Below are 23483 nucleotides of genomic sequence, written 5' to 3' on the forward strand. Positions count from 1 at the left end.
AGTCGGACCACATCTAGGAATAGCTTTCTAAGTCTATTTCCTTTTGTCAATGTTTATTTTTCTAGCTAAAAACATTTTCCGAGTTCGCTTCCAAGACCCCTGTCTGGGCCAGTCCCACACTCTCCAAGCCAACGACGTGTTCCACAAGCAGCAGTGGTTCAGCTGCATCCGCAATGCCATCGCCCCTTTCCAGCAGGCCACCGGCCCCTCGGAGCTCCACCAGGAGTGCAGGGAGAACCCCACCACCACCAGCAACGCCAGGGCCCAGAGACAGGCATCCATGGTCTCTAGCATGACTCAGGGCAAAGCTGATGGAGACGCTGCTGAGTGTGGCGCCCCGGTGCACACAGCAGACCACACGACGGGCGTGAAAGCACCCCGAGCCCAGACCAGCCTCCGCAAAGCCAGGGACAGAGCCCAGGTCGGTGGCAAGCGGAAGGAGACCCTGGTATAAAGGAAGCTCTGGGCAACAGCTGCGAGAGACTTTATTTATGACGTTGTACAGTTTTTCTTTCTGTCCTGTGAGCACGGCAGCATTACTCAGTACCCGTCTCATGTCTTCTGTGTGTTTGGTTGGTTTTGGTTGTTGTTCTTTTATTTTTTTTAATGGCAGCTAAAGATACATATACAGATTACTGTTAAACTGCAGTTTGTTTGTTTTTTTCTTCTCAGATCATTTAGAACATGCAAACCTGGTATTTTTAATCAAATGAAATACTTAACAGGTATTTTCATTCTGCACTCATCATGAGTTTTTAATACCAATTGTGATATTTACAGTATTTGCCAAAACTTAAAATTTTACAAATACCAGGATTTTACCAGTGTTTCTTTGATGAACTTTGCATGCAAAATTTGAAATTGTAACATTGGCATCTAAGATCTACTTGGAATATTTGTAATATTTCAAAATTTACATTGAAACATAAGTTCTTGGAAAACAAACCAAACTTAATCGGTTTTCCATTTTGCCAACTGGAATGCTTTTTATTAGTTTGTTTTTCACTCTACATTCCTCATTTTTCATTGATTTAACCTGCCGATTATTTAATTTTTTTTTATTGTAAAGTAGTTTTTAGTCTTTCCTTTTTTTACTTTGATCCCTTTTCAAATTGGCACGTCTTTAAAGTATTTTTCTCCCTTGATTAAAAATGTGTGTATGTATGTATGTTTTTAAATCATATTAACTTTACCAAGTGAAATCAAGCCATACTGTTTTTGAGCCAATTAAGAAAATTGCGATTTTTAAAGTGTAGTGTTTCAGGGTGGTGGACACACATGAAATGACTCAGTGTGTTCTGAACTACTGAAAGAAAACCATCTTAAGGATTTCATGGAAAGTTAATATTCTCTGAAAAGCAAGAGGGAAGGCAATTGACTGGTAATAAGTATTTTAAAAAAAAAAAACAGAGGGAAAAAGAGTGTAGTTTTGTCTTAAAGTAAAAATGTCTGATTGTGTCAGACATTTCTGAGAAGAGATAGTAAAAGCTGAAGTCGAGAGTATGTAGTAAGTCGTAGAAGGCTTGGGGGATGTGAATGGTGTTTGCCTTGATTTACAGTACTTGCAAATAAGGGGTTTGAAAAGAAAAGGAAATGTGTTGAAAATTTGACCATATTAGATCCATTCTGGCAGATTTATTCGTAAGAGGGGAAAAGAGACTGGTGAGTGTTTTACTCTGAAAAGTTTCTGTTCAAATGTAATCATTGTCTTGGACGGGGGAGGACTGAAAACCCATGTCGTGGAAGATTTGTCATGGTGACTGTTCCAGTAAACGTGGACTGTTATGTGAACTGTATCTGGCCAGTGGAAATGAAAACTGAAAAAGACTGTAAATAATTAATTCCAAATGATTTCTCTGTATAAATGAATTATACAATTAAAAAAAAAAAGTCACACCCATAATCACCTAAAGGTTTCCTGACTGGTGGATGTTTGCTGGACCTCTGCCAGAACATGCTGCTACAGCCAAGGAGGTGATGACAAGCCTCACAGAGGTTTTAGAAGGTCACAAATACGCCTTCGAAATGCATCAAAAAGAGAAAGATTAGGTCAAGTTTTTTGAATCTTATTAAACCAATTAGAACACACTCTAATCAGAAACAGCAGTTGAATTGAAGACTGCTGAACACCTGGCCACTTTCTGGATACAGTAGTCGAGCTGTTAACAAAGGACCTTCATTAATCTAATTTCAGATTTTAATTTAGGTAACTCAGGTTTCTACCTCTGCAAACTCAAACCTAATAGTGTAGATTACACCAGTGGTTGTGATCGGAAATCGGCAAGATTTCTAATCGTTCCTAGAGATGTTGTAAGATACAGTTTCTTCCAGAGTTACCTTGATAAGCTTCCTAAGTTGTAGAAACAATGATGGTTCAGATGTTCTTAATCAAAAGATGTTTTATTGGAAACTATATAGCTCTCCTGGGATCACTCTAGGGCAGAAATAAGACCCAGAAACTGAGTAATTGTATAGAATGAACACCCTTCAGAAATTGCATCTGTATTTGAAAATCTCTGATTATTCCAGTAGTTCTCAAGCCTGTTTGGGCATGAGTCATGAGGGGTACTTTGAAAAAAAATGAGGAAACCGGGCCTCACCCCCAGCTCCCCTCCCCCAATTTCCACACCTGTTTCACTGAATCAGTGGGAGGGGGGTGGGGTACAGGGGTCCTAATTTATACTTGTCAACACTCCCCCTGGTAATTCTGATACAGAGAATTCCACAAGTCAGCTCTTAGTCATCACTGATCCAGCAGGTATGTAGGTAGTAGTGACATATATCTACTTAACCTGCTTCTCAGTTTGCCTTTAAACTCTTCACAGAGTCTGAGTTAAATATATACAAGCAGAATACTCAAAACACTGTGTTTGTCTGTTTTGAGCAAAGAGTGGTCTTTCTGAACCCAGGGCTCGATCTGGTTGTGTGCACACAGGTGGGAGGGGAGGTACGGGCGCCTGGGTGAATTGTCAGCCAGTGGGGCACCATTGTCACCAAGTCGCCTTTGAATCGATTAAGACGGGCATCTCCTTGGCTGATCCAGGTCAGTCTTGTGCTGACTTAGCTCTCCTGTACGCTTAGTGCTTGAGCGAACGTGCACACCTAGCCCAGTGCTTGGTTTTCTGTACATATGCCTAACGCTACTGTGACTGAGTTCATTTTACAACCATCAGCAGATGCCTGGCCTGGGCCACCATGATTCAGTCTTGGTGACTGATGCAGACCCGCGTGGGCATCTCTGGTTCTCTTCCTCATCAGAACTGCCAGTCCCTCGAGGAGACACTCACTGGTGGATGGGTGGTATTGTCTATTAGGGTTACACGACCTAGAGGTAAAAGTAGCTGATAATATCCTGCAAACTTGGGCTTTTCTTAATCAGCGTTAAAGAACACTCTAGAAAGAATCGCATCCCTTTGTCCAGTGAAGCCAGTTCCCATGAGAGGAGTATCCTAGAAAAGAAAATCTCCCTCAATCCTAGATCAGAGACCTTCCCAGATCAGAAGGGCTTGGAGTTTTGCCTGCATAAGTGAGGAATTCCAGAACAAACTGCAAGTCTTCGGACTTACCAGGTACAGTTGTTTACTCAGATCCAGTGTCCATAGTCCTATGTATCATAAGGCTTTGAGACAATGGACACGTTCACTAAGATAATGAGTGTTTAAACCCAGAGCTGCAAAGTGATTCCGTAAGAAGAAAACACCACTTTTTAAACGCCTTTTGGAGTATCTCAGAAAACCGAACTCCTTTGAAAACTGATAATCATTTATTCTGCCCTTTCCTCCACAAACCATATCTCAGGGTAACTAGCTGACGAAGGGAATGTTTTCTTTAGAGCAGTGGCCCAGCTAATCAGTGAAGAAGGCAGGATAGAATAGCACCGTTTTGTAAGCCCTCATGACCTGATGGATCCAGATGTCAACCATTAATAAAGACCACCATACCTCCAAACAAGGCGCCCACCCACCACCTAAGCAGTCTTGCCAAGAAAGTCAGCCTGAGTTCAATCTGCAAGAAGTTAAGACAAATGAGTTCGTTCAGCAAAGTAAAATTAATTCAAAGAGAAAGCTGGAGGAATCCTACACCTAAGAGATATATCAAACCATTGTGATGTTTGTATGGACTTGTTTGGATCCTAAATCGAGCAAATTGTTTTTTAAATAAGACAATCCAAAATATCCAGAATTGACTGGGTAAAGTGCACAAGATAAGGTTGTATTTTTATCTTTGACAGAAGTACTATGATTGCAGTCTCCCTAGAGAGACACACTGAAATCTTTATGGATAAAAATCACATGAGGTCTGAGATTTCCTTCAAAATTATAGGGCAAGAGCATAGTTAGGGATAAAAAGGAAACCACATAAGTTGAGAATTGCTGAAGCAAGATGAAGCATCATGAGAATTTATACTCTGCATATCTCTTTGAAGAGATGTTTGAAATTTTTCATTAAAAATGCAAAAGTTAAAAAGAATGAAATTCCAGGATTGTATCCAAGTCCTTAATCTCTTAACCCCCTCTGAACCCCCAGGCTTCACTTTTCATAATAAAGGCAGAATGTTCATCAAATACAGATGGTCTACTCTCTACCCTCTCAGAGACACACAAACCTGCCTCAACGACTCGACATCCATGTCCTATGTTACCGTTTGGCAACAGGATCAGAAAAATCTGGATTCTGGTTTAATCCACACAGCCTTTTCCTCTCTTTTTCTTCCCGTTTGCCTTTCCTTTCCCTCTCCATCAGTGGCTTCCTTCGCCTGCCCTCTTTCCTAGACACACGGACATGGGTTCCCCCTGGAGCTAAGCCAGTGAGAAACCAGGTGTTTCCAGGTCCCCCAGGGAAGCTTCTCCACGCAGCCCGACCCTGAGACCTTCCAGCAAGGTGGTTTAGTCACTAAGCCATGTCCGACTGTTGTGACTCCATGGAATGTAGCCTGCCAGGCTTCTCTGTCCATGGGATTCTCCAGGCAAGAATACGGGAGTGGGTTGCCATTTCCTTCTCCAGGGAATCTTCCCAACCCAGGGATCAAACACTGGTCTCCTGCATTGGCAGGCAGATTCTTTACCAACTGAGCTACAAGGGAAGCTTCCAGCAAGGACCAGATAGTAAACCACCTCCCTGCCTCTTAAGACGCTCATGTCCATACAAAAACTTGCACATGGGTGCTTTTTCACAGTGACTTTATTCATAATTGCCAAAGCTTGAAAACAACCAAAGTGTCCTTCAGTAGGTGATGGATAAATGAACTACAGGGCATCCAGATGGGAATATTATTACATGCTAAAATAAGTGAGCTGTCAAGTCATGAAGACATGGAGGAAACAAAGGCTACACGCTATATGATTGCAACTAGTTTGATGTCACGGAAAAGGCAAGATATGCCAAGGATAAAAAGGTCTGATTTTGAGGGATTGTGGCGAGGGAGGGATGAACAGGTGGAGAACAGAGAGTTTTTAGGGCAGTGAAACTTCTCTGTATGATACTGTATTGATGTATAATATACGTGTCATTATTTGTTTGGCCAAACCCACAGGACACACACCACCTACAGTGACCCCTGATGTCAACTGTGGACTCTGGGTCATAATGACATGTCCATGTGGGGTCATCAGTTGTAACACAAGTACCAACCGGTGGAGATGATGACGGGGAAGCCACGGGTGTGAGGGAGGAGGAATATTGAAATGTCACACTTTCCACCTAGTTTAGCTGTGAACCTAAAGCTGCTCTTAGAAGTCTATCTTTTAAGAGAAAGGAAAAACATTACCCAGACCCAGGAGCACACATCCTTCAAGGACGGTCTGCAGAGATCAGAACACAAGAGTGTGCATGCTCTACAAACATGGCCAGCAGTTACCCAACACAGTGACCCAGAGACCAGGCCTCAGGCTTTCATCCCAGCCCCAACCTACCCAGGGCAGCCACTCCTGAAGGGCCAGCATCTAAGACAGGCATGCGTCCTGGGCCTGCCCCACAGTCTGGGTGGGAGGGGCCCCAAACTGCCTTCTGTCCAACCCCATGGATTCTGGGCTGGAGAAGCCTGTGTTTCAGCTGAGCTAGGGTGGACCAGCCCCAGGCAGAGACCGCTGCCTCTCTCCCATCTCTGCGCTCGAGGATGGAGGACCATGGGGGGCTCCCACTCTGGCCCCTCCCCAACGGGGCTCTATGATGGGATCCGGAAGCAGCAGGCTTCCTCCCATGGTTGGAGTAGCTCTCTCCCCTCTGGCTTCTCCGGCTACAGCTGTGGGTTGAACGTGACTGGAGAAGCTGGAAACTGCCCCAGGGCTGGAAAAGAGGCTGTTATCTGCCAGCATGCAGCTTTGCCAACATGAGCTCGTCTTCCCGCCAGGCTCCATCTCCAGGTGTGATGCTCAGCCCTCAGCTTCTCACCCACCTGCCAGAGAAAAACATGAAAGCTGTGATAACTGGGGGAGGGGCAGGAAGCAGATGGGCAGAAGGCACCCCCAAGGTTGACTCTGCAGAGTTGGGGGCGCCCTCACCCCTGCTTTCTTACCACTCCACCACAGTGTTTTCAGGGCCCTGCTGAGCCTCAGGACAGGAGGGGGCTGCCCAGAGTCTCTGCCCAAAGGAAAGTGCGGCCTGAGACAAGAGGGTATGAAGCCCACATGGGACAAACCTCACAAACCACAGGGGTCAGTGAATAGCCAGCGGTGACTTTTTCATAGCATCAGATGTGCCCGCATCTCACAGGGAGCAGCACAGCTTTGGGGGCACAGTAGGCCCGGGTCAGGCAAGTCCTCTCAGACCTCCGTGTGGCTGATCCCAGCAGGCAGCGTGCTCTTCCAAAACAAGGGAAAGAGACCCACAGGCGTGTCAGTACACACTCCAGGACCGCATCTAAGCAACTGGGCAGAGTCCCTGGAACCTGACGTGCTGCGTGCCTGCGGGGTAGGGGCGTGTAGGCGATCTTTTCCACAAGTGGAAACTATTTCAGCAGCCATGCTCCAGCGCTAACACAGCCAGGTCCTCCAGGGCAGGAGCTCCTGACTTTCCAGTCACTTTCTTTGTTGCAGGAACAGACTAGCAAGGGCAGATGCTGGCATCTGTCTGCTGATCAGCATGGGTCCAAAGGGTGCGGAATGAGGTTCTTCAGTCAGAGCCATGGAAAGTGACACCCTGACCTGCAATGCCCCGCACCCTGAGCTGCCAGGCAGGCTCCCTGACCTGGGAGAGTGCTCCTCCCTCCCTCCTTCCCTCCCCCTCTCCCCTTCCCCCTCCCCTTTCCCCTCTCCCCATCCCCCTCCCTCCCTCTTTCCCCATCCCCCTCCCTCCCTCCCTCTTTTCCCCTCCCCCTCCCTCTTTCCTCCTTCCCCCTCCTCCCCCATCCCCCTCTTCCCTCTTTGTCCTCCCTCCACTTCCACACTTACCCCTCCCCCCTCCCCTCCCTCTTTTCCTTCCCCCTCCCTCCCTCTCTTTCCCCTTCCCCCTCCCCACTTTCCTCCTCCCTCCCCTTCCCCTTTCCGTCTCCCTCCTCCCTTTTCCCCTCCCCACTTCCTCCTCCCTCCTCCCCTCTCCCCTCCCTTCCTTCCTCCCCACCCCTTTCTCCCCCTCCCTCTCCATTCCCCCTCTTCCCTCCTTCTCCTCCCTCCACTTCCACACATTCCCCCTCCCCCTCTTTCCCCCTCCCTCTCCCTCCTACCTATCCTCAACCAGGCTCCTCTTTACCTGGGTGCACAGCAACCCAAAACACTGAGACACCAAGGTCTGCAGCAAAGAGAGGGTCCATCAGCAGGGCCACCAAGCAAGGAGATGGGAAAACAAACCCCAAATCCGGTTCCCCTCAGGCAAGGGGCTTATGTGTTTATGGGATGAAGACTGAAGAAGCAGGTCGTCTGAGACACGGGGACCGTGGGGAAAGGTGATGGAAAAGGGTGTCCCGGTCGTCGCTTTGTGCAGGCATAGCTCAGCAACAGGCCTTTGCATGTTCGCACACTCAGTTGAAAGGTCAGTGGTCCCAGCCAGTCTCAACCAGCTCAGCTCAAACTGGACACCGCTGACTCTTGCACAGCTGAACTAGACACAGCTGACTCCAGCTTTCTGGAAAACAACCGGAGCAAACGTCTTATTGTTTAGGCGCCTTGCAGCCTGGAGGATGAGCCAGACGTCTGCAGCAACAATTAAAAGCACCTTGATGAGTAAAGGCAGGTGCGATGGGTTTAACTAATCCTTGGTTTCAATCCCTCAGACCCAGCCAGGCCCCACCTGTTCCAGGCTGCGCCTCCAAGGCCCCATTGACCCATCCCCCCGCTAGTCCCCCCAGGGATCTGTTGCTGCCCCCGCGACACTGAGCACTTCCCACCGTCAGCATCACCTTCTCTACTGGTCTGTAAGGTTACTGTCCTTTGCGTCCTTACCACCAGTTCTCCTGACACAGAAAAAGTGCTCAGACGTATCTGCTGAATGAACCAGAAAAGCCACAATATCTTGGCTCAGCCTTAGCAAGAGTCAAGGTACCAGATGGAAGCTGGCCCATGCAGACCCTCAGTGCTGTAAGGGCCCTATGGCAGCCAGGCCTGCCATGAGCCGCCATCCTGGAGTTCAGACCTTCTCCCGCCCCCTCCTGGAGTGCCTCAACGCTGGCCTGCATGACCAACAGAATAAGATGGAGCTGACAGCTCGTGACTCTGAAGCCCCTCTGCTGTGCTCGGTCCTGGAGGGAGCCAGACACCAGGCTGTAAGGACACTCACGCTGGTGTGTGGACAGGCCCCCAGGCAGAGGAACTGAGTCCTCGCGCCCACAGTCAGCACCAGCTTGCCCAGAGCATGAGGGGGCCCCTGAGCAGGGGAGGAAACCTTGAGTCCCAAGCCAAGCCTTCAGATGCTGTAACCTCAGCCACCATTTTCTTTTTAAATTTTTATTTATTTTGCTGCCCTGGGTCTTGGCATGTGGGATCTAGTTCCCTGACTGGGGATTGAACCCAGGCCCTCTTGCATTGGGAGCGTGGAGTCTTAGCCACTGGACCACCAAGGACGTCCCAGCCACTGGCAACCTCATCAAAGACACTGGGCCAGAACTAGCTACTAGCTACTTTGCTCCTGGAGAAACTGAAATTAGGGCTTCACAGGTGGCACTGGTGGTAAAGAACCTGCCTGCCAGTGCTGGAGATGTAAGAGGTGCGGGTTCACTCCCTGAGGTGGGAAGCTCCCCTGGAAGAGGGCATGGCAACCCACTCCAGTGTTCTTGCCTGCAGAATCCCATGGACAGTGGAGCCTGGTGGGCTACAGTCCATGGAGTCGCAGTCAGACACAACTGAAGAGAATTAGCATACATGCACTCATGTTTACTAAGGTTTTGAAACCAAAGGAAATTGTTAAATCCATTACACCTGTACCTGTCCTCATTTTATCAAGCTTGCTTTCACTGCCGTCACAAAAGGCTTGCGTGTCCTCCACACGTCACTGAGCACAAACAATAAGATGTTTGCCCAAGTTGCTTTCTAAGAATTTGGAGTTAGTTGTGTCTGGTTCAGGCTGGTTGGGACCACCAAGCCTCCCACTGGGCACGCACGAGTGTCCGCCTAGTGACCTTTGAGACATCGGGGACCAAAAGGCTACCTTCAGAAGCTGCTAACTGCTCCATCTACTGAACAAGTGTCCTGTGGAAAACCCACAGCTTAGTCAAGGCCTGCTCAGAACAACAGTGAAACTCACCTTTTATTTCCCATCACCTTTCCCTTCTCCCCACACCTCAGACCACGCTGCGTCCTTACCCTGTGAATACCCCAGCCCCTCACCTTTAGGGAGGTAGAGTTCAGGCAGGGTTGTTCTCCCTTTTCATGTCCTGGGGCTTGGACCAAAGCAGAGGGAGCAAAAAATAAACCTCAGGGAGAGAAACCAAGGCCACTCTCCCAGGGCAGCAAACAGGGGAGTAGGTCACAAACATGCACTGTGGCCTGAGGCCTGCCGCCCTCTGCCCCTAAATCCTGCGTCCCACTGGCCCAGGCCCACAAGCTGACCTTGAACAGCCCACTCTTACTCAATCTCTTGACTTTACAACGGAGGATAGACTTGTCCTCAGAGTTGGGTGGAAACCTGCAGGTCACGAGGCAGAAAGTGGTTCATGGTGCTTGTGCGGATGAGCAAAAACACAAGTTTTTAGACCTCCAAAAGTTTCTGAAAAACTTTGCAAAGAATCAGAAGTTTTGGAAGCTGTGCTTTTAAAGGGTCCCCCTGTGGCTGTGGCCAGATATTGGCCTCTGGCTTGAGTCCCGAGCTCCCCCGGTGCTTGAGGACGGGGCAGGCGGTGACCATGCTGGGGCCCTCCCCAGGGCAACAGAGCCTGCCCCTGCAGAGGAGTGAGGTCCAGGGTCCTCTGCCCTCAGCTGTTCCCGCCCCCACCTCAGCTGTCCCACTGGAGGAGTTTCTGACCTTTTCTCCTACATCATCACTGTTTCTACCCCCAGTCTCTCTTGTTCTCCAGGGCACTAATGCCCCATCTTTCCCTCCTGGGACTCTGGTCAAGCCCACCTCTCCTGTGGCCTCCGCCAGTCTTCAGGACAATGAAAGGCTTGGGCGCATGGATATCTCCAGAGGCCGAGTCATTTAGAACCACCATCACAATTCTCTGGTGTTTTTGAACCATTCACTACCTGCTGTTCTTTACTCCACACATTCTGCACTCAGTAAATGTATTTTAAAGGCCATGATTATAAGTGGAAAACCAGCTTTCCTCACTATAAATAGAAGCAAACACTAACAATCAGCGTCCTGAAAACAAAACACCAGGAGATAAGTCCTGCCCGGGACACTCCCCCTCGGAGGGGGAGGCCAGCTCTCTCCTTGGCTATCTCTGTCAGGTTAAGTCCTCACACCACCTCGGGCACCATGAGGCCCAAACTTTGGTCAGCAATGGACTTCCTTTCAGATCTACCAGTTTAGGACTCCCCTGGAGGTTCAGGGGTTAAGACTCCATGCTTCCACTGCAGGGGGCACAAGTTCAACCACTGGTTGGGGAACTAAGATCCTGAACGTGAAGCAGCCAAAAAATTAAAAAAAAAAAACAAAAACAGATTTACTGGTTTAATTATTTTTCTGTTTCTTTCTCCCCTCTCTTTCCCCCATAAAAATCATAATGTACACGTAAGTACAATCCTCTGGTCTGAAAGTATGTGCTGAAAAAGTCTATTTTTTTCTTTCTTCGCCAGCACCAGCCCACAGAGCCAGACACCAGCATTGTCCGGGGAGCAATAATGGCTGTGTTTCCAGCATCCCTGCCCACTGGCCCTGACAGATACCGCAGTGGTTCCTGCCAGGAAATTCCCTGCCACGTGAAAACCCAGAGGAGGAAGCGGAGCCCCGTGGACCTCTCAGGCTCCACCCAGAGTTGCAGGAGTAAAACAAGCCCATCATCTCGGGCCCGGGCATCCACAGGGACCTGGGAGCCTGTGACAAGACACACACACCCCCCGGCCTCAGGCGGCCGCCTCTGTGCTTACTCTACCATGTCTGAGGTGGTTTGGCCCCTGTGTACCACTTGATAGAGCCCTCAGGGGAAAAGTATTGCCACCTCCATTTTGCAAACAAGAAAACCAGGGCCAAGATCTAACTCGAGGTCAGCACCAAGGTCAGCTTCACTCCTTCCGAGGCCACTGGCAAAGTGAGCCTGGGCATCTGAGGGGAGATCCTGGTACCCCCAGCCCACCCTCCCGTCCACGGTCTTCCCTGGGCTCTTCTCCTGGTGACCAGGCGCCTTGTCCAGCCTTCTTTCCCCTCAAGGACCGTGACCCCCGTCATCGACTGGGCCAGAGGGCAGCTGAGCCCTGGCTACAGGGCTGGGTCCTCATATCAAGGATCACCTGCTGCCCAACCCCATGCTGGGGCAGACGGGGTCGGGGGGGGGGGGGGTCGGGGGGGAGGGGTCGGGGGGGGAGGGGGCGCGGGGGGAGGGGGGAGGGGGGGAGGGGGGCCGGGGCTCAGCATCAAGGGGCGAGGGATGGGTGAAGATCCCCCAGATTCGGGCAGGGTCTCCACTGTGCTCTTTCCCAGCCTTCTCCAAGACCAGGCGGACTCAGGACAATTGGCCCATCGTCCTTACAGGCAGCAGGCAGAGCGAGTGAGGCTCAGGTCAGAACCTGAGTCCCGCCCGACCCCTGGCTTTCACCCCCAGGGCCTGGGACCCTCCTCCTTCCTCCCCCACTGGCCTTGCCGTAGAGGGTCTTGGAGAACCTCACATCAGTGCTTCCCAACTCTTCTCCCCCAAGGACCCCTGTTATTCCCCAAATGGTGTTCTCACCGAACAAACCGCAAGTGCTGCATCATCTGTTTTCCACGTGTGGTCAGGGATGGGCGGCCACCCGGACGCATGCCCAGGCAGCGGAAGAACCTCCCTGACTCCGCCCTCAGGAGCTTGGGAGCCTCAACACACGTTTGTGAGCAACTGCTAGAAACTCGCATTGCCCACAACCCACGTGGTCTTCGAAGCCCCCAACACTGAGAGACCCACTGAAACGTCCTGTCCAACCATCTCTGCCCCCGGCAGGATGAATCCCCCATCTCGGTGGGGGAGGAGTGCTCCAGTGGGCACCCCCTCTTCCAGCTCTCATCTGTGCCCAGGTTTGTCCCCAGCACAGGGAGCTTTCAAAGTGGGCACTCTCTTTCGTCACCAGGGCTGGACAGCACTCTACCCAGAAATATGTTGAAGGGAGGGAAGGATGGGAAAATGAAGTCAGAAAGGAATCTGAGCTTCAGCAAAAGCCCGGCTCTCCCGGGGAGAACTGGCTCCTGTTGGCATACTCGGGGCAGCTCCGTCTCCTCCTGCGGCTCCTGTGACCACCCCCTCCCATCCTCAGACCCGGCTCAAGGAAACACTGTGGAAGGAATGAATGAGCAGGTAAGCATCATCGGCACCCACGTGGGTACCCACGGCTCTGGATGCAGGAAAACTCAGTTTGCCAAGAGCACCTGCAACCCCCTCCCCAGATCTGACTCCCATCTGGGTCCCAGGTCAGCCAGGCAGAAAGACCAGGGATCCAGGCTTGGCTCTGCGGGGCAAAGCAGGTGCAGGGGGCTGCGAGTCAACCGGGAGAGCACCGTCAGCTCCCAAAGTGACTCAGACTTGACTTGGGCAACAGCGGCCTCTAGCCTGAGCCGTGCTCACCACCCCAATTCTCCCAGCGCACTGCCCCCTGACCAGCGGGGCGGAAGAGGCCCAGGGCAGGGTCATCAGGCAGAACTGTGGCTTTGGAGGCAAGTAAGTGCTTCTTTCTCTTCTCACTTTCTCACCTCGGCCACCAAGCACCTGGGAGCATGAAGCAGAGGGCAAAGCCAGGGACCCCAGAACATCAAGGACCCCCCCGACCAACTGTGGGTTCAGAACATTGTGGGGGCCACATGTAACCTTTTCCGAAGCTCTCCAGGTACTTTAATTGGCAGCCAGCACTCAATATATCACAGCTATATATAAGTACACTCTGCTATATTTAAGATGGATAACCAGCAAGGACCTGCTGTACAGCTCAGGGAACTCTGCTCAGTGTTAGGTAGCAGCCTGGATGGGAGGGGAGTTTGGGGGAGAATAGATACATGTGTATGTATGTCTGAGTCCCTCTCTGTTCAGCTGAAACTATCACAACATCGTTAACTGGCTATTCTGCAATACAAAATAAAAAGGCTAAATTTAAAAAAAAAAAATTAAAAGGAATCATGGCTTATAGCAAAGGCGGGCTCAGGCTGGACTGGCAGGGATGATGTGGAAATTTCCTGCCGTGCCCTGGGGTGGGGCCATCTAGGCAGGAAAGAGACCCAAGTGCCAGAGATAGCAAACAGATGCAGGTGAGCAAGAAGGAGCTTGCAGAGGCACGGGCCTTTTCCCAGGTTGCAGTAACATGGAGCGGAGCATGGGAGGAGCCGATGAGGTCATCTATGCTGGGTGATGCCAGGAGGGAGGAGGCAGGCCCTGGCTTCTCAGATGCAGGGCTATGCCCTCTGGACTGTGACCATCTAGCAAAATCTGGGTGAAGGGGCCATGTTCATGACCTCAAAGCTCAGAACCTGGGCGGGGTGACAGAGCAAATGGGGCTGGATAATTAATCTAGAGGGTTCCTGAGGACCTGGAGCACAGCTGAATCTGTTGAGAACCTATTCTTCCCAACTTTGCGGGGGAAGAGAGGAGCATCGATCTGAGGTCTTATCAGCTGGAACCAGTGGCCTGACGTCCAGATCATCATCTGTCCTGCCAGTTACCTGCGCAGGGATCTCCTACTTCCGTCCTCCACCGAGTGATGGTTAATTCTGTGTGTCATATTGGTGGGGCTAAGAGATGCCCCAAGAGCTGCAGGAGCCGTGTTTCTGGGTGCAGGTGGGAGGGGTGTGTACAGCAGTGATACGAATTCGACCTGGTTCAGCAGATTTCCCTTCCCAGTGCCGGGAGGCAAGGGGGGGTCATCGCCCAATCCATTGAGGGTCCAAGCAGAACGAAAAGGCAGGGGAAGGGCGAGTTCACTCCCTGCTTTGAGCCAAGACCTCCGCCTTCCCCCGCCCTTGGACAGGGGTTTCCTGGTTTGAGCCTTCAGGCTGACATCAGGGTGTACCCCGTCAGCCCCTTGAAGCCTAGCCTTCAGGTCTGGACTGAACTCTCCTGGGCCTCCACCCACAGGGAGCAGGTCCTGGGGCTTTGCCTCCATAACGCATGAGCCCAGTTCCCGTAACAAACCTCTCTGTGTCTCTACAGACCCTGTTGTTGTTCAGTCGCTCAGTTGTGTCCAACTCTTTGTGACCCCATGGACTGCAGCACACCAGGCTCCCCTGTCCTTCGCAGACACAACTTAGCGACTGAACAACAAAAAGCATAATTCATTAATATTATTACCTTGAAGGATTGGGGGGAATTTTTGCTTTAGTTGAAATTAGTTTTGTTTTCGCCAAAGTGGTTTCACCCCAGCCAGTTCCCACAGATGTGTCAGTTTAGTTCTGCTCAGCCAAATGTCAGTTTTGTGTGTGACACATTTCAGACATGAGCAATTATCAAATACTTAAAACATATGCAAAACAGCGCTTTGATGGAGGCAGTTAACAAATCTGTAAATTGAAAGGAGTATTGAAGCAGCAGTCTGTTTTGAAAATCTATTCAAGAGAAACCCACCCCATCCATCTACAATTCTTAAGGCCAAGGGTTTAGCTACTCCACCTTGAAAGGAATCGGTTCCCTTCCTCAATATACTAAAAAAGAAAGAAAGACTCAGAGACTGTTCATCTCTGTCAGGTTATGGTTCAATGTTGACGTGAACTGACAGCAACAAAACCAATTTCCAAGCCACAAACTAAAAACTAAAATATCTAACTGAACAAAGAAAACCAGAGAAATATTCAGAAACTGCTCAGAGCATCTTATCCAGTGTGAATCTCTGTAATCCTTAGTGTCCTTAGAGATAATTGTTTGGTAAATTGGGGGTGAACAGCAAGTTGATGTTTTGCAGAACTAGTCTTAGCAAGTGGACTTTCAGAGAAATGGCTTTTGGAGGCCCAGGTTTCCTGATCTGACCTAGAGCCAGGAACTTCCAGCTGGCTCTGCCGTTCTCCTGGGGTCGAAACTGAGTGGGGCTGCTTCTGAGGGGAGTGGGTAACGTGGGGTCCCCACTCCAAGGTCATTCAGGCCCCCTGGAGCCGATGTGAAGCCATTTCTGTGCCCCCTGCAGTGTCAGGTGGAAGGAGAAAGGCACTCAAATGCAGGCCCACAGCTTCGAGAGGCTGGTCCAGCCTTGGTCCCCACCAGCCCACCCAGAAGACCCCTCCCCAGGGCTACTTCCTCCAGGGGCGGGGCTGCAGGAATCTCCATGGAAATCAACTGTGCCGATGGAGCCCTGAGGTCCCTCCAGGTCCTTCTCTCATCAGAGCCCTGAAACAAGTCACTTCCTCTCCCAGACTCACGATTCCCTCTCTGTTCCTGGGACAACAGATGAAGAGAAACTGCTGCGGCTTTCTTCCTGCCTTGTGGCCCCAGCAAGCCCTCTTCAGCAACAGCTCAGCAGGGATGAGCCTCAAAGTTCTCACACCAGCCAGAGGCTGCTGGTGGCTTCATCTCTCTCTTTCCCTCTGCGAGCTCTAACTATTCATGAACTGCTTGCATTGTTCTCAGTATAACATCTTTACACACAGAGATATGGAGAGTAAAATAGCATCCATGTATTAGTATCCTGGGCTTGCCCTGTGACTCAGCAGTTAAGAATCTGCCTGCCAACACAGAAGATGCAGGAGGCCCGGGATCAATCCCTGGGTCAGGAAGATCTGGAGGAGGGCATGGCAACAGTATTCTTACCTGGAGAATCCCTTGGACAGAGGAGACTGGGCAGGCTACAGTCCATGGGGTCACAGAGTCACACACAACTGAAGTGACTAAACACACATGTACATTAGCATCCTAGCACCAGCCGGCCTAGGGAACCAAGCGCTTCCGGGTTCCCTCCTCCATCTCCTCCTCTTTCCTCCCCTCCTCCTCCCTACCCTTCTCCTCCCCTCCTCCCCCGCCACAATCCTAGAGTCTGCTCTTCCCAGGTATGAGCCTCATACTTCTTCAAAGACAGAAGAATCATTTTTTTCTTTTTTTTTTTTAAAGGGAAGAAGATCAGGTTTTTTTGTTTTTTTATTTTATTTTATCTTTAAACTTTACAATATTGTATTAGTTTTGCCAAATATCGAAATGAATCCGCCACAGGTATACCTGTGTTCCCCATCCTGAACCCTCCTCCCTCCTCCCTCCCCATACCCTCCCTCTGGGTCATCCCAGTGCACCAGCCCCAAGCATCCAGCATCGTGCATCAAACCTGGACTGGCGACTCGTTTTATACATGATATTATACATGTTTCAATGCCATTCTCCCAAATCTCCCCACCCTCTCCCTCTCCCACAGAGTCCATAAGACTGATCTATACATCAGTGTCTCTTTTGCTGTCTCGTACACAGGGTTATTGTTACCATCTTTCTAAATTCCATATATATGCGTTAGTATACTGTATTGGTGTTTTTCTTTCTGGCTTACTTCACTCTGTATAATAGGTTCCAGTTTCATCCATCTCATTAGAACTGATTCAAGTGAATTCTTTTTAATGGCTGAGTAATACTCCATTGTGTATATGTGCCACAGCTTTCTTATCCATTCATCTGCTGATGGGCATCTAGGTTGCTTCCATGTCCTGGCTATTATAAACAGTGCTGCGATGAACACTGGGGTACACGTGTCTCTTTCCCTTCTGGTTTCCTCAGTGTGTATGCCCAGCAGTGGGATTGCTGGATCATAAGGCAGTTCTATTTCCAGTTTTTTAAGGAATCTCCACACTGTTCTCCATAGTGGCTGTACTAGTTTTTATTCCCACCAACAGTGTAAGAGAGTTCCCTTTTCTCCACATCCTCTCCAGCATTTATTGCTTGTAGACTTTTGGATCACAGCCATTCTGACTGGTGTGAAATGGTACCTCATAGTGGTTTTGATTTGCATTTCTCTGATAATGAGTGATGTTGAGCATCTTTTCATGTGTTTGTTAGCCATCTGTATGTCTTCTTTGGAGAAATGTCTATTTAGTTCTTTGGCCCATTTTTTGATTGGGTCATTTATTTTTCTGGAGTTGAGCTGTAGGAGTTGCTTGTATATTTTTGAGATTAGTTGTTTGTCAGTTGCTTCATTTGCTATTATTTTCTCCCATTCTGAAGGCTGTCTTTTCACCTTGCTAATAGTTTCCTTTGTTGTGCAGAAGCTTTTAAGTTTAATTAGGTCCCATTTGTTTATTTTTGCTTTTATTTCCAATATTCTGGGAGGTGGGTCATAGAGGATCCTGCTGTGATGTATGTCGGAGAGTGTTTTGCCTATGTTCTCCTCTAGGAGTTTTATAGTTTCTGGTCTTACGTTGAGATCTTTAATCCATTTTGAGTTTATTTTTGTGTATGGTGTTAGAAAGTGTTCTAGTTTCATTCTTTTACAAGTGGTTGACCAGTTTTCCCAGCACCACTTGTTAAAGAGATTGTCTTTAATCCATTGTATATTCTTGCCTCCTTTGTCAAAGATAAGGTGTCCATATGTGTGTGGATTTATCTCTGGGCTTTCTATTTCGTTCCATTGATCAAAATTTCTGTCTTTGTGCCAGTACCATACTGTCTTGATAACTGTGGCTTTGTTATAGAGCCTGAGAAGATCAGTTTTATGTACCACAGGCTGGAGCTGTTCTTCTCAGAGGTTGGGGCCTTACAGGACAGTAAGATGTCAAAATTAACATGGGATTCCCCATGTTTCAAAGGAAGTACGTGAAAGGGAAAAAAAAAAAAAAAAAACCATCTGCCATGGGAGTCATTTCATTAAAGAAAGGACATTTGAACTATAGAAAGAGCATGTTCTCAGAACTTTAAAAACTGAATACATCAAGTTCATCCAAACATCTTTATTTTCCTTGTTTCCATGCAGAGCCTGGAGCCCTTCGCCTTGGACCAGCTTGGCATTTAAGAATCTCTCATTTAGAAACTCACCTTCTGTGACCTGCGTCCCTAAGAGAATGGGGACTTTCTGGGGGAGTCCACCCCCATCCTGGACGCCCCACCCCTGAAATCTCAGGAGGAGGGAGCAGCCTCCGCCCCCTTCCTCATCTCCCTCTTATCTCCACCAGACGCCACACCCGATCCCACCCTGGGAACCCTCAGGGACCAGAGCTCCTGCCTGTCTTCTCTGTCTTCCTCCCCCTCTAGCCCAGGCCTGAGCAGGGGGCTTCAGGGAGACCCCGAGGACAGGGCTAGGATGGACCGTGCAGCGGGTGTGATGTCACGGGGCCCAGTGACCCACTGAAAATATCCCCAAATGGAAACACTTCATCGGTGCTACAGCACACCTTGATGGTCTGGCCCCACCCCCTCTGCACGGGTACACTGCTCTGTCATTTGCCCTCGAACAGGAATAGGGGAGGGTAAAGGGCTGGGCAGGTGTTTTGCTATAGCCCTCCAGGTAAGCAGACTCTGTCCGTCTCCACCCTGCACTGAGAACCTCTGCCTTGGCTCTGGCCAGAATGGTTTTTAGAAACTACACAGCAACACTGCAAAAACCCAGGTTCCAATGGCACCTCAGCTTGACATCAGGGGGTGGAAGGGGGGATGCTCCTCCCATCTCTGACTTCTGGCCTCTCCCCAGCTCCTCTGTGGGCGCACGCACACCCAGGGAGCTGCTTCAGAGCCCCAACCCCAAAGGGGCCCCGAAGGGCTGGAGCCGAAGGGTTTAGGGGCACCTTCCTCCCTGAGCCTGAGCTAGGATCTGATGGGAAACACCGCCCACCCCTCAAGTGTGATCCCCTCCCATTACCCCATCACAGCATCTCTGGTCCTTCCCACGTCTTGACCATCCCGCCCTCCTTCAGGTAAGGCAGGGCTGGTCCTCCAGGGCTCCCAACTTGGCTCTATTAGTCCCCATATCTCAAATGCAGGACATACACACACACAGAGTTTTCTTTCAGATGGCTACATGCAAAGGGCAATAAATATCACCAGAGGGGCAGGCGTGTCCCACCCCTGGTCCAGACTCTGGCCCCAGGTTCTGACTGGAGCTCAGGCAGACACTCGAGTCCCGTCTGCCCCATCCCACTCACAGCACTCCCCCCACCCTCCTCAACCACCGGCATCAAAGAGGGGCCTCCTGGAGTCCTGCTGCTGCTGCTGCTAAGTTGCTTCAGTCGTGTCCGACTCTGTGCGACCCCATAGACGGCAGCCCACCAGGCTCCCCCATCCCTGGGATTCTCCAGGCAAGAACACTGGAGTGGGTTGCCATTTCCTTCTCCAATGCATGAAAGTGAAAGTGAAAGTGAAGTCGCTCAGTCGTGTCTGACTCTTCGCGACCCCATGGACTGCAGCCTACCAAGCTCCTCCATCCATGGGATTTTCCAGGCAAGAATACCTGAGTGGGGTGCCATTGCCTTCTCTGCCTGGAGCCCTAGGGTCCCCCATTAGGGCTGAGTGGAATGGGGAGAGGCTCAAGGGAACCCCACGTGCCCCCGCTGGGGCCCTTCAACAACCCCACCCAAACCCCACCCTCCCCAGCCCCCCTCTACCCCCATTCAAGCACAGTCATACACCTTGGAGCTCACATCCCTTTATTCCAACAGGCGCATCACTTTGGGTCTCCTCACAACAGCTCTGCAAGGTAAGGAGCACCCCCGTCTCTCAAGCACTCTCCGTCTGGCCGGGCAGATCAGACCCCAGGCGACGGGGAAGCCCCTCCTGCCCACCACCAACTGTCCCCACATGGAAGCAGGGCCTGACCAGGCAGTGGAACCAGAGTCAGGCAGAGGCAGGGGGCAGCAGAGCAGGCGGGGGGTGGGGGGACCTCAGTTCTGGGTGAGGATGCGCACGAATTCCTCATAGTTCACCCGGCCGTCTTGGTCCACGTCCGCCTCCCGGATCATGGCGTCCAGCTCATCCTGAGACACCTTCTCCCCCAGCTGGGACGTGGCCTGCCTGAGCTCGTCCACGCTGATGTAGCCATCGTCGTCCTGGTCGAAGGCACGGAAGATTTCCCTCAGTCCCTCCGTGTCTGAGGTCTGAAGCCCTGCGGCCATGGCCTCCAGGAACTCCTGGAAGCTGATGCTGCCGTTCTTGTCCGTGTCCAGCTGGGAGATGAGCTTCTTCAGCTCAGCCTCTGACAGCTTCAGGCCCACCTCCTGCATCACAGTGCCCAGCTCCTGCACACTGATGGTGCCATCCTTGTTCTTGTCGAACCTGTCAAAGGCCTCCTTGAACTCCGCCACCTGCTCTTCGGACAGCTTTTCTGCCATGTCGCTCGCACCTGCTACGGAGCTTGCCAGCTCACTGCCAACCCACCGGAGGGGCTCACGTCAGAGCTGGGACCAGCTCGGGACCAAAGCTGTGTGTGTCTGAGAACACAGCTCAGGCGGCAGCCTTGCCACTGCTGGGAACTCCCTCCTTTTCTGTGCATCCCAGCAAAGGGAGGAGGACACTCCCCACCCACCCCATGTCCCGGGGCGAGATCCTCCTCCCAGGGAGGGACAGCGGACTGCAGACTGACAAGAAATACAGGAACTGGAGAGGCGGGCCGGCCCCAGGAAAGGCTGCAGAGAACCAACGTGGCGGGGCCTCGCCCACCCCAACAGCAGAGCACAGTGCCCATGGCACTCTCACGTCCAGCCAAGCTCAAGATGGGGGGCTCAAGACAACTTCTCCAAATTTAGAGACCAGTGTGGGGAGGGGAGGGGAGCCTCCCACAGCCCTGAGAACCGGGAGGGCTGTGGCCAGCGTTCCTGTTCTCTCTGGGGCTGTCCAGCCCCCGTCCTGCAGGGTGGGCTGTGGTGGTAGAGCTGAGTGGGATTCTCCCAGGATGCACTGCGGGTTTCATCACTCTCCAGCCCACAGTGGCTGGCAGGTCCTCAGGTGGGGATGCGTCTGCCTGCCTTTGGCTTGGAGAAAGGGGGAGCCAGGCGGGGGGGTGGGGGGTGGGGGTGGGCAGAGCCTGCCACAAGTACTGCTGAGGTTCATTCATGAAGTGAATATTCGAAGTGTGATTTCAGAGGCGAGAGGAAGCCTTCAGTATCCTGCAAGGTCCTCTCCTCTAGCTCCCTTCTAGCTTCTCTGATTCTGTCCCAAGTCCCGGGTTCTCTACAGAGACCCCAGGAAGGCGGGGACCCTTCACTTATAACTCCAGAGGGGTCCTGCCTGAGAGCGCTGGGCTGGATCGGGCAGCCCCCAAAGATGCCAGGGGCGGGAGGATGTAGAAGTGGGTGGCTGGTACTTGGTCTGCCTTATGGGTTTACTAAGTCAGCCCTAAGCAGACAAATTCCCAGGCTGCATAGCCTTATCTGTTTCACCTATGTCCACTGCTCTGAAGCAGAGTTTAGACCAAGAGCTCAGGCCCTGGGGCCATACCCAAGTCCTAAGCCCTGAGATCCAAGGCTGTAAAGGGACATTTGCCCTGGGGCCCCCATGGTGACTTTCTCAAGCAAATTCCCTCATGATCCCTATAAATCCCCTGACTTGCCCCAGCTGTGCTTCCAGGGGAGGAGCAGACTTCTTCTGTCCTCCTGAGAAATTAGTAAGTTCCACTCCTGGTTCAGCCATCTGACAGCATTTTGTCCTTCCCTAGAGGGCAGTGGGCAAACACCTCTCCACTTCTTGACCATGCACATCCACCCCTGGCCACCCTGAGTCCAGGGGACCCAGATGCAGAGAGATGGGAAACCTTCTGGTTGCCCATCTCCTCATGTGAAGGGTTTTCCTGGTGACTCAGTAGTAAGGAACCTGCCTGCCAAGGCAGGAGACACAAGAGACCAGGATCAGTCGTTCGGTCAGCAAGATCCAATGGAGGAGAAATGGCAACCCACTTCAATATTCTTGCCTGGAGAATCCCATAGTCAGAGGACCCTGGTGGGACTGCAAAGAATCGAACACGACTGAGCGCACACAGACATCATGAAGACGATCACTATCTCATCTCAGAGCAGAAGAGTGCAGAGGCCAATACATAATGAGCAATCAATTTCTCAATGAAACTGACAATTGTCTTGGGTGGAGGGTGTGGATTCTCCTGGGAGACCAGCTTCATAAGACAAGTGGGGAGGGTGGGGCCACTGATTACTGGGACCAGCCCAGCTCCCTTGCTTATTTTTAAAGAATATTTGAAGATTTAAATCTATGCTTTAAATTTCCTTTTCTTCTCATCTCATTTACTCTCATTGCTGATTCTGCACTGTAAGTGGAGAGCTTTGCAGATACTGTCAGGAGACTTGAACTCTGGGTTCTAATTCCATCTTTGATTTGGGGACTTAATTTGTGTGTCTGTATGACAGACATACAAAGCTATCAGATAGGATAATAAGTCCCCGTATCTGATCAGACCTCTTAGGATCAAAGCTCGAAGCTTCTTTGATCAACGGAAGGTGTTGTTATTCCATGACCACCTTGTGTTTGGTTGTTGCTGTTCAGTCACTCAGTCATGTCTGACTCTGCAATCCCATGGACTGCAGCACGCCAGGCTTCCTTGTCCCTCACTATCTCCTGGAGTTTGCTCAAACTCATGTCCATTGAGTGGGTGATGCCATCCAACCATCTCATCCTCTGTTGTCCCCTTCTCCTCCTGCCTTCAATCTTTTCCAGCATCAGGGTCTTTTCCAATGAGTCCAGGTGGCCAAAGATTAGAACATTAGCTTCAGCATCAGTCCTTCCAATGAATATTCAGGGTTGATTTCTTTTAGGATTGACTGGTTTGATCTCCTTGCAATCAAAGGGACTCTCAAGAGTCTTCTCCAACACCAATTGATTCAAAAATATCAATTCTTTGGTGCTTAGCCTTCTTTATGGTCCAACTCTCACAGCCATACATAACTACTGGAAAAACCATAGCTTTGACTATGCAGTCCTCATGTTTGCATTTGGTGTGAACCAACACTCCTAGAAGTATTCACTGGAAGAGGACTTTGCTCTCAAGGCCAGTGGGTAAGAGGACAAGGATGGCCGCCTGGGAGGCTGGGGGCTGAGCATGAGGAGACTGGGG

The 23483-nt window shown here is 50.7% G+C and overlaps 2 protein-coding genes and 1 long non-coding RNA gene across 6 annotated transcripts in view; 1 reads left to right on the top strand and 2 right to left on the bottom strand.

The window, feature by feature from the left end:
* The window catches only part of NET1 (neuroepithelial cell transforming 1), a 34712-nt gene extending 32809 nt beyond the window's left edge, over positions 1-1903 (top strand). For all 4 annotated transcript variants that reach the window (XM_086331162.1, XM_086331159.1, XM_086331163.1 and 1 more), the window contains one exon: positions 66-1903. In XM_086331162.1, coding sequence (XP_086187288.1) covers positions 66-454 — 389 coding nt within the window. In that variant the 3' untranslated portion in view covers positions 455-1903. The remainder of the gene's footprint in view (positions 1-65) is intronic.
* A 3261-nt stretch (positions 1904-5164) lies between these two features.
* Positions 5165-12347, bottom strand: LOC147360808 (uncharacterized). Its single transcript, XR_015138741.1, has 3 exons — positions 12254-12347; positions 7687-8058; positions 5165-6394 (listed from the first exon to the last, which is right to left on the bottom strand). It is a non-coding gene; the product is annotated as an uncharacterized LOC147360808 (long non-coding RNA).
* Positions 12348-20056: 7709 nt separating this feature from the next.
* Positions 20057-20906, bottom strand: LOC147360809 (uncharacterized). The gene has a single exon (XM_086331164.1). The coding sequence runs from the start codon at positions 20752-20754 to the stop codon at positions 20308-20310; it is 447 nt and encodes a 148-aa protein (XP_086187290.1). The 5' UTR covers positions 20755-20906; the 3' UTR covers positions 20057-20307.
* Positions 20907-23483: the final 2577 nt, after the last annotated feature.

This window comes from Bos grunniens, chromosome 13 (assembly GCF_055505025.1).
Source record: "Bos grunniens cultivar Pamir isolate PY7600 chromosome 13, Bosgru_T2T1.0, whole genome shotgun sequence".
NCBI classification, from domain to species: Eukaryota; Metazoa; Chordata; class Mammalia; order Artiodactyla; family Bovidae; genus Bos; species Bos grunniens.

What these genes read in the sequence shown, in the direction of transcription:
- LOC147360809 (XM_086331164.1), bottom strand. Translation starts at nt 20,754, where the DNA reads ATGGCAGAAAAGCTGTCCGAAGAGCAGGTGGCGGAGTTCAAGGAGGCC.